We start from the raw sequence: 15,386 nt of genomic DNA on the forward strand, positions 1-15,386 counted from the left end.
GGCACCAAAACCCCCCCAAACACTCAGGGCGCCTGTCCAGCCCACTCACTCTGACATCTCACCATTAGTGAATGTATAGGACCTGAGCAAGTGTGTGTATTTCAGGCCTAATAACAACAGTGTGTAATAACAACAGAGTGTGAATTGTAATTTCCTCATAGATGCTCAATATAGAGTATAAATAAATAAATACCATGTAATACCAAGACGGCTTACATTTTGGTCAGCAGTGCAAATTGTAAAGTTGTACCCTACACAGAAAGTGTGGATTTACTTGGACTGGATCTGCAGTTTGGAGTGATTTAGATGTAGCCAATGACCACAAAATGTTGTTGGAGGGCCAGAGGACCAGTGCTACTGGGCTATCCTAGCTCAGAGCCATTCCCCTTGACAAAGTTTACCAAAGCTGTACTATACACTTTAAATTTATGTGAAATGGGTTAATTTTGCTGTTAAATGCCAATTATGATTTTAAAGAGTCACACAACAAGTGTAACCCTGGAATAAGAGTTATTTGCCTAAACAGACTAAGAAATAACTCGCTCAAACCAGGGAAATATCAAAATGACTTAAACACACAATGACACGTCCTTGCTAAGGTTTTGCTGACTGGACCCTTTATATTTTAGAGGTTAAATAATCCACTCTTTTATTTTCTAAACACATACAGTACATCTCATGAACATGCTGATCTTTACATATATTTTATTCCAAATCTATTTTTAATTGTACATTTTGATCTCAGTTAGAAGATCTGATTTATCAAAAGGGACGGATTCTAAAAGAAAAAGAATCAAATGAGAGGAGAAAAAGGAAAAAGTGGTAGGGATGGTGTTTAGGGTGGGGCGGGGTGAGGAGGACACAAAGTGGAGTGAATTCTCCTGGTGGGTGGATGAGCAAGGGAGAGGGAGGAACAGGGCTGTGACTGTGGAGGAGGAGGCAGGAGGTTAGCATGGGGAGCCCGGGATGCCTGCGCAATGAATCAGCTGTCTAAATATGGTCCCTGCTCTTCGTCTCAACACACCCATACGCTCCCTGCACAAAGTGGATGAACTTCTCTCTCATATTTTGCTCTTACCCACATAAGTCATTCCACCCTCCTCACAGAGATGGATGATGCTCCATGGGTCATTTAGTTAGTCATTATTCTCACTACAAAGTATGTAGTCCAAGTAAAGACTGTTTCTTCCAAGACCCTCCTCAACAGCACTGTCAAGGAAGGTCTGGCAAAGCTAGACTAGGGACAAAACAAACAGGCATGTACCTGATCTACACACTAATTGTCCCCATACTGTATGGTCCCTAAATGAACCAAGTCACACAACATGTCTAATGACATGTCGACGGCGAAAGTGCTCATAGCTGTTCCAAAGTGGATGTATTCGAATGCGGGTTAAAAAAAAAAAATGCCATTATAGAGAAGATGCAATGAAGACACGGACATGGATGATGGAACACATTGTCGGACAGTCTCTCCTTCTTCTGAGGTCTTTACACTGGCTTCCTGTCTCTCAAAGAATTGATTTCAAAATATTAACGGATAGGGCCAAAACACATATCTGATCTGCTGTTACGTTAGAAACCATCCAGACCTCCCAAGTCTGCTCTCTGTTCCTGGGTCAAAGCGTATTGGCTACTGTTTTTAAGCACCACATACAGTATCTGGAACAATCTGGAAGACTTTTCCATTTGATGCTGCCTTAAGTCATTTATCATTTCATACCATGCACTGAACCTTTTATTCCTGTTTTGCACACCTGTCTTTTTCTATTTCAGCTGTTTTTATATTCTCTTTAATGAAAGTTTTTAGCTGGTCTTTAATGCTCATTTAAATTTTTTATCTCTCTGCTTTGCTCCCTCTGTTTCTCTCTCTCTCCCACACTGTTAGGTAGAGTTGTCACATTCCAGGTTGGATCCTCAGTACGTGTTGTAAGCTCTGTTATCTGGCAACACATGGCCTCAGCTGTCAAGGAAGTGAACACAGATGTAAGGGAGTAGATCACAGGCTTACTGGATATTCAGCCTTAAATGAGCCAAACACACCCACACACACACACACACACACATACACAAATGCACCCACACGCAAACACACACACACACACACATAATCCACAGAGGAGGACAGCTGCTCATGCTAACAGGGAGAGAGTCACTTCCAACAGATGTGCTGACAGATCTGCTGCTGTGTTACACATCATACAGTAGCTTGTCCAGTGGCATTATGTGATATTGTTTGCTTCGATGGCATCAATCACAATTGGTTCTGATTTGAATGTAATTTGATATATGACAATGCCATAAAAAAAATCCTATAATGAAAAAAACTCAATTGAAACCAGGGAGAAACAATGCTTGTGTAGAATCAGGTCACTAAGTCTTGCCGTAGACTACCAGAAAACGTTTAGAACTATGTATTCAAATGTATATATACATATGTACAGTTGTTTTGAACAAAGTCATGTGTCCCATCAGTCTACGCCTGGTTAGGACCACACTTGTGAAGGGGGCCCAGGAGGGAGGGGAGGGAAGACTGGTGGGCCAACAGCCGCTAATAAAGCAGAGCTTAAACAGCCTACGTTAGACTACAAAGCCCTCGTGCTGTGTCCTCCCTGTGTGAGCTGGCCCTATGTGACGATAAACATGATTCAGTAACATTGTGTTTTTATTATCTGCAGAGCACCCGGGCGGGGTTTTTCCTCGGGGCACAGACAGCACGAGTGTAAATCAGGATTGTCTGAACCTAAACTCATTTCCTGCCCGACACAAGGTGAAAAGTGAGAAGCATTTGGGAAAAATATCTGGAATCAGAAAATATTATGATTTGCTATGTGTCACAAACATATGAAAATAGACTGATATTAGCTAATGAACCCCCAGTGGATAAGATTATTACCAAGGGACCCCTAAATGGGAATTTGATTTTTTTATTTTTTATTGAAAAGGCAACACTGTAAATGGGAGATCCTATTAGTGGGAATGAAAATGTATTCAGTAGTTCTTTTTTAATATTACCATGTGAATTAAAACTATGTAACCTTAATCCCGCTTTTCCTATCCCCCCTGAACACATTCAACATCAAGGCCTCAGAAAATCCCCAGACCATTTTGAGAACAAATAAAATGCTGCTGGAGTAAGGCCAAACATACAGCTATTTATTGTTTTACATTGTTCTGAAAGTAGCATCTGCTAATTGCCCAAAATGTAATATAATGCTTCCAGTGTCCCTGAAAAGACATTGGTCAAAGCCTCAAAGAGCTATGGAAAAGATACACTTTGTTCTCCGGCCCTTCTCTGCCGAGGACATTATTTGCTTTATAATAGCAAAAACCAGGCTCATGTGAGATTATGGCCCGTGAGCATGAGGCGCACTTACAGGCTTTCACAATAAAATAATACACACACTGGAGCAGTTCCTAAAACCTTCGAATTAACTACCATGGCACCATCTTAGAATAGAATGGAAATGCTTGCAAATTTAAAACGTATTATGACATTCACCAGACGCTTGGCTGCAGGCTGCTGCAGCCGTCTTTTACATATTTTTGTCAAAAATATGAATATTGCTGCATTTTCTTTTTTTTTTCAGTGGCCCAAACTGAGTTCACCAGTCTTTTTGGCATTCGCCAGAACTGCCAGTTAGCCGGTCCGCCTACGACTACTGCTACATTGCTACTCTGCTAATAAGAAAACTTTAGCTAAGGTAGACACAGCCGGTGTGAACAAAAGAAGAAAATTGCTGCTCATTTGCTTTGAAACTGAAGGGTGTATTCAAAAAAACTATGTTCAGATTTCTGATTTTCTACAGGGCTACAGAGGCAAGCGTGGAGGATTTTAACACCGATTTCAGGAGCTGTGATGTCGGGAGCTGTGGTGTCCTTTTCCCAGGATCCTGGCGTGCAGGTGCCATTCAACCGGGTGACTCTTCTTATGTATGCCGACCTGACCTGAACTGACCTGAATCATGCACAAGATCAAGGAGCTGATGGGAATACATTTTACTGTATTTTACTGTATTTCATGGTTCCTGATTTTCGTTCAATTTCGATTGATTGACTACCACTATTAGTACTGCTACAGACATCTTTGTACATCCACAGTGTTTACAAGGTTGTTGTGGGTGGCAATGATGGACCCATTGTTCATGATATAAGTCAACGTTACTAATAAATCCTAACAAAAAACTAAAAAGATAATGCCACAGTTTAAGGGGTGTTGGAGTCTTTCACTGTCTGGTGCTGCTTTTGAAAGAATCTGCCCTTGACGGGCAACAGAGGAGCACAGAAAATTGAAAACAGAACACATTGTGGTTTGCTTTTTTAATGAAGATGAATCTGACATTATGTCATAGTTGGCAACAATAAACTAAGCCAGTGTTTTGAGTTAGTGAGGGAGCCAGAGATAGGCATTTCAGGGGGAGTTTCTCTTGCCACAGGGCCTAAGCAGTTGGCTAACACTATCAAAATCCCAACCCGTTTTGTTTTTCGCTCTGTGGTGTTCCAAGAAGATTGTACTGGAAACTTGCAACACTCAGCTTTAAGATACTCATTAAAATGTTGATTTATCATCTTTGAGAATCATCAGATTCTTTCAGATGTGATGGTAGAGATTAGAATGTTCTTGCTAAAAGCTGTGACATGGTCATCTGCAGATCATTATGAATGGAAACTAATACGCCAGGTCAAGGAAGCCAAATATATTGTGTAAACACAGCATTTACTCATACGCATTCACAGTCAGACAGTCTGGGTTGCTTAAGATGGAGCTCTCATTTGACTTTTGCCCAACTGGAAAAGAGACCAAGAAAAAGGAGAGAGTGAGGTCGGTCTAAGCCATGATGTCTGAGTCAAGAGTGGAAACTCTGAATGTCTCGCGCCACTGTGCAAAAAGCTGCAAGCTATTACACATCACACAGCAGCCTCAGAGGCTAAAAAAAGAAACAGGGGCTCTCCTCAACTCCCCTCAAATAAAAAGCTTTCTCTCTGTCTTTTCAAATGAAACATCTGCCCTTCAGGGCTTTCCTCTCTCCTGTCCCTTCCTCTCTGCTACCACCCCTCAGCCTTAAACAGGTCCTTGAGCGTCCTTGTGGTATTTTCCATCTATGTTTAAAAAAAAAAAAAAAGAAGAAAAAGAGTGAAATGACTTTGCGAATGGATTCCGTATGATTTAGGCAGCCGGCGAGCTTGGCTTGAATTCTTTAGTCCTATATATAGTGTGCTTTGTAAGGAAAATATCTGGAAGCCACCTTTAGTGTATACTGAGTATTGAACCAATGTACAGTAGATTTAGGGTGGGGCAGGGTTGGCACAGAGCAACATCTGGAAGGTTTACAGTCACAGAAATACACCCATGATCAATGTTTTGGTATTTTGTTAAAGAACATAATGAATTACGTTAACAAGAATAAGATATGGCTAAAACAAATGGTTGTACTTCTACACACAGCCACAAAGAGTTAATGTGAAAACAGACGTTGTTTGTATCTAGATACTTTTTTCTAACAGGTATGGTAAAGGTATTACATACCAAACTGGAAAATGACTGGAAGTGTTTTCCTTTATACAAACATGAGTAATGTATCCAGTAATTGTTACCATATGTGTGGATGTGTATCAATTTATATACATGTTAATTACTACTAATTTGTTGAAGGTAATTTCTGCCTGGATTATGATCACAGACATTATTCCAATCAATGAAGTTTTCCTACCTTACAGCAATCATAGGGAGGGGGTTAGGGCGGATGGTTGCCATGTAAGAGTTTAGTTATGGGTACGGGTATATTTTTCACATAAAGTGTACAAGAATCAAAGCTTAACTTAACCCTTATATGGTATTTGGGTCAAATTGACCCATTTCAAATTTTTACAAGAAGAAAAATAAGTGAGTAAGTATACATTTTTTATACCTGAAAATTAATGGCCTAACCTTATTTTCTGTGATAAACATGTATTTCTGACTCAATTCAGTAAACTATTCTGGATATGACCACTTTTTCCAAGATAAGAATGATCACATGGTGGGTTTTTAACATGAATCATAACCTTATGACAAATAACGAATCATACTTCCATTTTTAATTGTGTTCTAGTAGAGACTGATTGCATTCCCTAAACATATGTGTTATCTCAATTGTTAAAGTCACGGGTCAGTTTGACCCGAGGGATACAACAGGGTCTCAAAGTGAAGACAATACAAAGGTTAAATATATGGAATATTCTTGTTGACCATGGGTGCTTATGTGAGAAAGTCAAAAGGTATAAAAGTGAGAGGTCAAAATTTAAAAATTCCTATTTGATAAATATTATCCACTCTGGGATGGCATTACCTTCCGAGTGGTATGTTTTTGGTATTGTGGGTTCAGTGATGAGACATAGTCCAGCCTGTTATTTGAGCACTTGCTAGCAACACTTTGAGGTAACTCTAGCCACTCCCTGAAATCCTCTGCACCTCAGCAAATTGAGAAACATCTTTGGCAAACACTTTCCTGTTCACTAATTAGTCTTTAAAAAAAGGGATGTGGCATTGAGATGACTTTCATTCCCATTCAAGAGCCCAAACGTTCACCCAAGGGCCACACCCTTCACTGAACCAATAGGGTGCCATATCATTTACATACTCTGCCTTACACCTCAAACAGACAAACCACAACCACACACTGACACGTGTGTTTACACACACATTCACTCTCTCACCTGGTAGACCATGACTTTAAAGTTGCGTCTCTTGAGCAGCTCAGCCTCGTTGCTCTCCAGTTTCTTGATCTGGCCTCCTTGCTTCTCCAGGGTGGCCCGCACCGTCTTGACGTTGATGCTGACCTTGCGCACTTTCTCCATCATCTTATTCACGCTGTTAGACGTGGTGCTGTGACTCTTGGACAGTTTGGTCAGATCGCCCTGAATGTTGGTCACCGAGCGCTCCATCTCCTGCTGCCTGGCCTCCAGCCCGCTCTGGGTCTGCTGGATCTGGTCCACCGCCCCGATGATCTTATCAAGCAAAGACAGCACCATGACCCCGTTCACCTGTGTGTCCAGCTTCACTGCGTCGTCCTTGTCTTCCGCCGCGTCCCCATCCGTACCCATGATGGAGAGCTCTTTCTTGACTGCGGCAAGGGCATCGTCTTCGTCGTCTGAGGGTGGAAGGTTGACCTCATCGTCTGAGATCTCGGTGAGGGTTTGAGGCTCTAGCAGGGCACTTGTGGATTGGAGTGCTTCCATGGCTGCCATGTTAGTGGATTTGTAGTGTTCAGTCAGTTGATAAACCACTGGTTCTTCTTCGACAGTTTTCTTTACCCCTCCTCTTACTTATCTCTCTCCAGCGTGTATGCACTCTCTATCTCTGTCTGTATCTCTTGTCTACTTCAAATCCCTGGAATCAGGCCAGCGTGCAGGGGGAGCCAAGCGATGCTGGATGTTACCACATGAGCGTTAGGATGTGAATCCCACACCAGGCAGAGAAACCCTCCAGTCAAGCTACAGCTGGCAGGGTATTTTCTCTCCACTCCCCTCTTTTTCCATTGGACTCTCCCCCTCTCTTTAAACTCCTCCCTATCTCCTCCTTTAATACACACACACACATACCAGTGAGACTCCAACTCCAGCTGGTAGGTCCAGCCCCTCGATGATTCAGTAACACACCCCTTTGGTCCAGCCTTTTCCCATCGGCATGGTTGGAATAGTTAGAGCAGAGCCGCACTGATCTGCTTGTATACAAGCTCAGGCACAGCAAAAGGAGGAATGTCAGACAGGATCTGTTCCTGTTTCCACTCTTTTCCCCCTTCTATGCAGAGCATGTTCAGTTCATTGAAGGCTTGTCAGATTTATAATGGATAAAAGACACCAGGAAGGAAAAGGACATAAATAAGCTTCAACTGGCATCAAAATTATCTTTTGATGAATTCTACGGTGTTGCTGTAAAATTAACATTTGGAATGTCTCTCTTTCAAACACAGAGAAATATCTGGGTACTTTGCTGCTAGAAGTGAACTAGTACCTTTGGTTTAAAGGTCCCATGGCATTAAATGCCACTTTATGAGTTTTTTTTTAACATTAACATGTGTTCCCCCAGCCTGCCTATGGTCCCCCAGTGGCTAGAAATGGTGATAAGTGTAAACCGAGCCCTGGGTATCCTGCTCTGGAATGGCCGATCTGGAATCTTGTTTCTTATGAGGTCATAAGGGGCAAGGTTACCTCCCCTTTCTCTGCTTTGACCGCCCAGAATATTTGTCCGACCCATGAGAGATAGACATCATGGCTTTCAAATGAGCAAAGTGGCAGTTGGTCAAGACACACCCCCAGCCTCCACCTTGACCCCCCTCTCTCATTCTCATAAGCTACAGACTCAGAAATGGCACATACTAAGGAAAGCTCATTGTGGGACTGGCTGTAGTGGCTGTAATTCTTCACCAAGGCTGAATTTTAGGAAAGAGACTTCAGATACAGTATTAGAGGACCACTAAGTTCTATTTAAAAGAGACTTCAGATACAGTATCAGGGGACCACTAAGGTCTATATAAAAGAGACTTCAGATACAGTATTAGGGGACCACTAAGGTCTATATAAAAGAGTCTTCAGATACAGTATTAGGGGACCACTAAGGTCTATTTTAAAAGAGACTTCAGATACAGTATTAGGGGACCACTAAGGTCTATATAAAAGAGACTTCAGATACAGTATTAGGGGACCACTAAGGTCTATATAAAAGAGACTTCAGATACAGTATTAGGGGACCACTAAGGTCTATATAAAAGAGACTTCAGATACAGTATTAGGGGACCACTAAGGTCTATCTAAAAGAGACTTCAGATACAGTATTAGGGGACCACTAAGGTCTATATAAAAGCATTCAAAGAGCACCATGTCATGGGACCTATAACAAAAAATAATAACTTAAAGTCCTTCCTAGTTTTTGACTACATCTTCATTAGCGAATGTTGTTGTTCCAGTAGTCATGGAGTTGCTATCATGACAAGCCATTCACTGATGAAGGCCATGAAATGTGGTCATGAGTTCAGGGAAAAAGTTAATAAGTAGACCTTGAGTTAAAATTATTTTGTCAAACTACTATTTCCAATGTCAACAAAGAACTGTCACTATTATTCATGGTGACCAGTTACTATCCTCTCTAAAACATATATTACAACGTTTGGCAACCTTGAGCAAGTTACGAGTATTTGGCAAACAGCCAGTCAAATTGCAGCAGGCCGACAGGCAAGCTGCCCCACTTGACTTCAACCCTCGTGTTGTCTTCCCATCAAAATTGAAAATCAACAATCATGTTGACGCTTTTTATCATATGTTTTTAATTTTTTCTTACGTTTTTGTCTTTTTTATCCAACACTTTTGATGCTTTTTCCCATGTTTGTCACTTTTTTTGACGTTTTCAACACGTAACACTAACTTACTACCTTAAGTTTTACAGTTATTGTTGGAATTTATGGTCAATAAACCTCATTTATAGGAATTTTTACCTAATGTTTGAGTTTGAAAAGGAGAAATTAGGAATTATTTAGACTAAAATTACAGGATGGATAATCACAGACTGGCATATGTCACTTTACTCAATACTATTTCAAAACCACTTCAATTGTTTTTTCAAATGCTATAAAATTGAATAAGACCCCCTAAAATAACCCATCAAAATCACCCCAAAGAGCATTGTGTGGAATCAATCATGTAATTTTGGGTAATTACAGTTGGGTAGTTCAAAAGAACATTGATATAGGAAAACGGGTCAATTTGACCCAAGGACAACATGAGGGTTAATCCTTAAGGCTTCGTGCATGCATAGTTTGGCAAAGCACAATTAAAACGCCATTTTAGAATTTTTCTATCCACCCACTGACCTTAAATTGTGTAGGAGGTTTCCTACTGTTTCATGTAATGCATTAATCAAGAATTATGTTACTACTAAAAATACGTTTTTGCCTCAAAAGTTTTTTTGCCGCCTCAACTCATAGAATGAATAAAGATTTAGATGTAGCTGCAGGGGCACTGTGCTATCAATCATTATCAATTATTATCGTCTGTCTTAGCTTAGCGCCGCCCAAGAAGATTGTGATCTGTTTAAAGAAATGCAAACAAGCTAGAGAATTTTCCCCCTGGCCCAGAATGATAAATTGGTGTAGTCAGCTCATTCTCCAGCGTTGACATAGCGCTGTGTCGTTGTGTATGCGTTATGTAGACTGACAAATTAATACATAAAGGTTTTGAAAAAACAAAACAGGCGTACTGTAAACTGTTTGCATTAGCGCGCATGAAAGAAGCCAATACAACCTCACCAATGCTAGACTTACTCGATAGTGAGCGTACAGTACTTTAGTCAACAAACAAGGGCCAAATCCGGCCCCTCGCAGGTTTTGATCCAGCCCACAATTCAATATAGGTTCCCAATAAATTCGGGCCCACTGTTTTTTTTTTTCTTTTTCCAATTTCTTTTTTTTTTTTTTACATTTTTGGTGTTTTTTTTGTTGACAACTTTGATTCAATTCTGGCGGTTTATGTGCTATTTTCAGTACTTTAGGCACTTTGTTTTAATGTTTTTTACTTTTAATAAATGTCTTGCCACTTTTCGAAATGTTTGGCGCATTTGATGTTTTGTCACTTTTTTTGACAGTTTTGAACTTTTTTTGCCAAACTTTTTTGGGCTTTATGAGGCGCAACATGTAAGTGAGATAACTACAGTATATGAGACACACAATAATACAGTCAAAATATTTGACTTTTTCACTTAAAAACAAGCATGTCAATAAACTCCATGTCTGGCCCTTGTTGTGATTCTGATTTTCCAGTGTGGCCCTTAGGGAAACTGAGTTTGACACCCCTGCTTTATACATTTTAAGAAAGAAAAAGATTCAACATAACCACTTTACTAAGCCGTTGGACAATGGCATTGATTCAAAATGGACAGTAAAAAGTGATTGTTTGTTTGTTGGGTTATCAGCACTGTCTTTTTATGTATTAGTAGTATCAAAGGTCAGTGTATCCAGCAGGAGAGAAATATTTTTGGAAAAAGATTTTAAAGAGTCAATCTCTTATTTGGAATCCATGGAAAGCCATTTCTGAAGAGCACCTACCAGTCATTACCTCGATATTTACTCTATGTGCATCTAAGTGGCATGTTTTGCTTCCTTCTGCACAGCAAGCAAACACTTGGAAAAAACATTCTAATATGTACAAATTATGAAAACCACATGGCAACCCGGAATGAAGCAGAAAGCTATTAAAGCTGTTTCTCATAGAAGTCTGCCCCAGTAATTTATGTGCATTATGGGAGTTCCATGCTCTCAAAATTGCTCGCTGGCAGCCAGCCAGTGTCCTGGTTTAAACCCTGCACCATGTGGAACTTAGAGGGAGTGAAACTCTGCTGTGGCTGTTTGCAAGGGGAAAAATTAGACAGGATCTTGTTTGTACGGACTCAACGCTTGGCCAATTGTGGACTATTCCACCACATCTGGTAGACCTTATTCTCAGAACGCTTAGACGAGTGGTTTGGGTGGCACTTTATTTTAGGTGGTACTAATAAGAAATGAGGTGTCATAAGCATCCCACAGGCACAAGTTAGTACATGATAATCATCTAATCAGAGTTTGGTACAGACTGTAAAAAACTGTAAAAAATTGTGCTTTCGTGGGATCTCTGGATTTCCAGGGTACTTCCTGTGTGCTTTATAGTTTATTTTATTTATAAAATATATAATATACTGTATAATCAATATAGCCTAGCCCATTATCACAAATATACCACAAGGGGCTTTATGCTCTGTTCCACCCTCTCATAAGGGGTCACAGTCCAGGGACAGCTGATGTAAAATAACCTCCAGGCTAATTCTGGCACATTTTTACTTTTATGCATTATTTGTGTGCATTGTCTCTGATAAACAAAGCTGAAAAAAATCAAAATACAATGATTAAAAGTCCTGGACCAAACCTGTCAAGTTGACGATTATTTAAAGCAAGCTTCCGCTTAGATTTTCAAAACGTAAAGGACAATGCAAAATATTCTATAATCATGATTGTGAGCAACCTAATGCACCACAGCGAGTGATTATTAATACAAAGTATTTGATATGCGTTTATATGATTATTGTTTTGGATCACATTTAAAAAGAAAATGTATGTCAAGTAAATAAACCTTGCTTTTATTTTGGAATTCTTTATTTTGGGGTATGTTTCCGGCCGACTGTATGTAACTTGATGCACCGCCCTAGTCCTCAGCATCCATCATTTAGGAGGCCGGAGAGCTGACCAGCTGCATCTTACACAGGTGAGTAGCCTAAATAGTTATTTTAAGACTCTTTAATGTAAAACTAGTCCTTTCTGTGTTTCAGACGTAGCCTTGTGCCAGTAAGGGAATTATGAACCTTAATTCGACGATTCAAGATAGGTTATTTGAACGTCGCTGTAGGCCGGACTCCAGCAGCAGCATCATGGCGTCCTTGAGCAGTGAAGGGCAGCGGCAGCAGGAGATGCTGCGACATCCGCGATGCTCCGCGTGCTAGCTTAGGCTCGCGAGAAGCTCGATTTTAGAACGCAGAACTGTTTTATAATGATATTAATGGCTCGCAATTCAGTAGCGTAATATCTAGGCTAGTCTCTGCGTTGTGTATGAGTTATTTCTATAAAGGCTTGTCCATATACTTGGCCATAAGCGCCATATTCCTCTCCGTATTTAGCTTACGCATCTTCTTAAACCTATGCTACTGTAGCCTATGAGTAATGCGTGGATATTGGACTGCTGTATAATGAGAGCAGTACTGTTCGTCTATATCAATTGCCAGTCTATAAATATATTTTAATCGTACTGTGTTGTTTCATATGTTCAATAGTTTATTTTCTCTGACCAGTGTTAGATTCTTATGGTGTTTAATGTCTCTGGTGCTTTAATTGATGTCAATGTCAATTATTGTCAATTGTCAATTAATTTTCTAAGAATAAAAAAGGGCACAGCTACAGGAAAGGGTCTTAAGATCAGGAAAAATTACAGGAGCTTCAATTTGGCATCTTCATCAGGTAATTAAAAAAATAATGAAGCACTGGAGCAGTTGCCTATAGCTGAAATAATTAGCTGATCATTGTCAATTTTAAAGAACATAAATCTATTTTCAACTATTTTTGTAATCAATCATTAAATCATTTCAGTTATTTTTCAAGCAAAGATTCAAAAAATTCATGACATTTGAAGATGTGACCTTTGAGTCACTGTTTTCTGGCATTTCATAAAACAAGTAATACGTTAATCAAGGAAATAATTGGCAGATTAATCGATTATAAAAGATGATTGCCATTTTCAGCAGTACAGTTGCTTACTTTGTTGTGATTTTGATCTTGCCTTGATTACAATACAACACAGTGTACATACTTTTAGTTTAGCGTGGTATAATAGCATAGTAGGCCTATATTATTGTATGTTCTACTCACCCTCACTACTCTGTTACATCAGGCTGGACTGCACAGTATAGTGTAGTACAGTATAGTATAGTATAGTATAGTATAGTATGTGTTGTCCTTTTTTGTAGACACTACAATACAGTACTGTATACTGTATATATATTTGTATTGAATTATTACAACAGTTCTTTAAGAAAAATACAGGTTTTGTAGATGTTCTTCAACCTGACCTTTTTCCTGTGTAAAATATGTATGAATACACAGTTTTAAAAAAAATATATTTAAAACTAATGACTTCCTTTCCTATAGGTGCATTGTTTCTTTGTTCTAGCTGTGGTGGAGTGCAAGTCTCATCATGGGGGAACTGTTCAGGAGCGAGGAGATGACCCTGGCCCAGCTCTTTCTCCAGTCAGAGGCAGCTTACTGCTGTGTCAGTGAGCTGGGAGAACTGGGCATGGTCCAGTTTAGAGATGTGAGTATCATGCCATTTCTTGGTGGTAGAGCTCCTCTGAAGGCAGAAATAATCTCATTAATTAAACTAGAAACCATCTTGCGGTGAGAAGATTTCTCTTTCCTTACTAAGATCTTAACCTGTAAAGGTTCTTGAATGCATCTTGCACAGTTGTGACGCTATCTCTGTGACAAAACTTGACCGCAGACAGACAGACAGACATACATATAAACACTTGGCTCAAGTACTCAAAACTGCCTCTGTGGTAGTTCCCCCTATAGTTGGTGTCTCCAGGACATTTTGCACTAATCTCACAACACACACACATACACAGGGGCATAGCACAAAATCCTGGCCCTGTAGAAAGGCATTTTCTATGGGCCCCTCCCTGCATCAACAGCTATTTATTCTAGCATCTTTTTGGGCCCTGGGTTCTCTGTCCCCTTTTTCCCTCCAGTCTGACGCCCCTGCAGACGCACACACACACACACACACACACACACACACACACACACACACACACACACATATCAGTGTTACTGTTGCAGCTGGTAGTTAAAGCCAGGGATAGTGTTACAGGCCACAGAGGACATGTGGCATTACCTGTTTGCTTTCTTTTCAATGAAATTACACATGTATTAATGATACATTTGTCCACCCACAGCTGAATCCAGACGTTAACGTGTTCCAGCGCAAGTTTGTGAATGAAGTGAGGAGATGTGAGGAGATGGACAGGAAACTGAGTAAGTAATGAGACAAATTGCGTGTAACATTCATGCCCAGCCAAACTCACAGTGTAGTTCCTACCAACTGAATGATTCAGTCCATCTTCAATTTACTGCTCCTTTCAGATTACGTAAACCCACGTAAATGTGATTTGGATATACTTGTTTTTACGTATGTATTGAGTGAACTTTACCACTCCCAGGCCTGAGAACCTGTAGTACACCTGTAAAACATTTTTTTAAATGACAGCGGTGTCAATGAGAAAATGATGATTTTTTTTTCATCTCATATAGAAAAATGTAAAGAACTCAGTTTTACACTGGTAAGGTATTGAATCATTGATTCTCTTCGCTGAACAGGGTTTGTGGAGAAGGAGATCAAGAAAGCTAATATCCCAACTGTTGACACTGGAGAAAATCCAGAGGTCCCTTTCCCCAGGGACATGATCGATCTAGAGGTAATACATCATCAGTCATTATCGCTCATCAAATCATAAATCATTACTATATTGATAGCATGTATTTTATGACTTACAACAGAGGTGTCAAAAATATTCACATTCATTACTTAAGTAGAAGTATAGATACAAGGGTTGAAAAAGACTTCTGTAGAAGTTGAACTACCAACTCAAGCTTTTTACTCAAGTAAAAGCGTAAAAGTACTGTTACAAAACTACTTAAATAATAATTTAATTATAATAATATCATAATTTAAATTGTTTATTGATCCCCAGTGGGGAAATTACAATTTACACTCTGTTTTGTTGTTAGCATCACTACACACAGGCCTGAAATACACACACACATGCTCAGGACCTATTC

General features: G+C 39.8%; 2 protein-coding genes across 5 annotated transcripts in view; one reads left to right on the forward strand and one right to left on the reverse strand.

Annotated features, from left to right (window-relative positions):
- Nucleotides 1-7,475, reverse strand: part of LOC116704609 (caveolae-associated protein 1-like) — a 28,383-nt gene extending 20,908 nt beyond the window's left edge. Inside the window, exon 1 of the mRNA XM_032540208.1 lies at nt 6,697-7,475. Within this exon, the coding sequence (XP_032396099.1) occupies nt 6,697-7,227 (531 nt within the window). The 5' untranslated portion in view covers nt 7,228-7,475. The remainder of the gene's footprint in view (nt 1-6,696) is intronic.
- A 4,697-nt stretch (nt 7,476-12,172) lies between these two features.
- LOC116704593 (V-type proton ATPase 116 kDa subunit a) overlaps nt 12,173-15,386 on the forward strand; it is a 37,568-nt gene continuing 34,354 nt past the window's right edge. For all 4 annotated transcript variants that reach the window (XM_032540181.1, XM_032540182.1, XM_032540183.1 and 1 more), the window contains exons 1-4: nt 12,173-12,264; nt 13,698-13,860; nt 14,504-14,582; nt 14,925-15,022. In XM_032540181.1, the coding sequence (XP_032396072.1) occupies nt 13,744-13,860; nt 14,504-14,582; nt 14,925-15,022 (294 nt within the window). In that variant the 5' untranslated portion in view covers nt 12,173-12,264; nt 13,698-13,743. The remainder of the gene's footprint in view (nt 12,265-13,697; nt 13,861-14,503; nt 14,583-14,924; nt 15,023-15,386) is intronic.

This window comes from Etheostoma spectabile, chromosome 16, assembly GCF_008692095.1.
Source record: "Etheostoma spectabile isolate EspeVRDwgs_2016 chromosome 16, UIUC_Espe_1.0, whole genome shotgun sequence".
Lineage (NCBI taxonomy): Eukaryota > Metazoa > Chordata > Actinopteri > Perciformes > Percidae > Etheostoma > Etheostoma spectabile.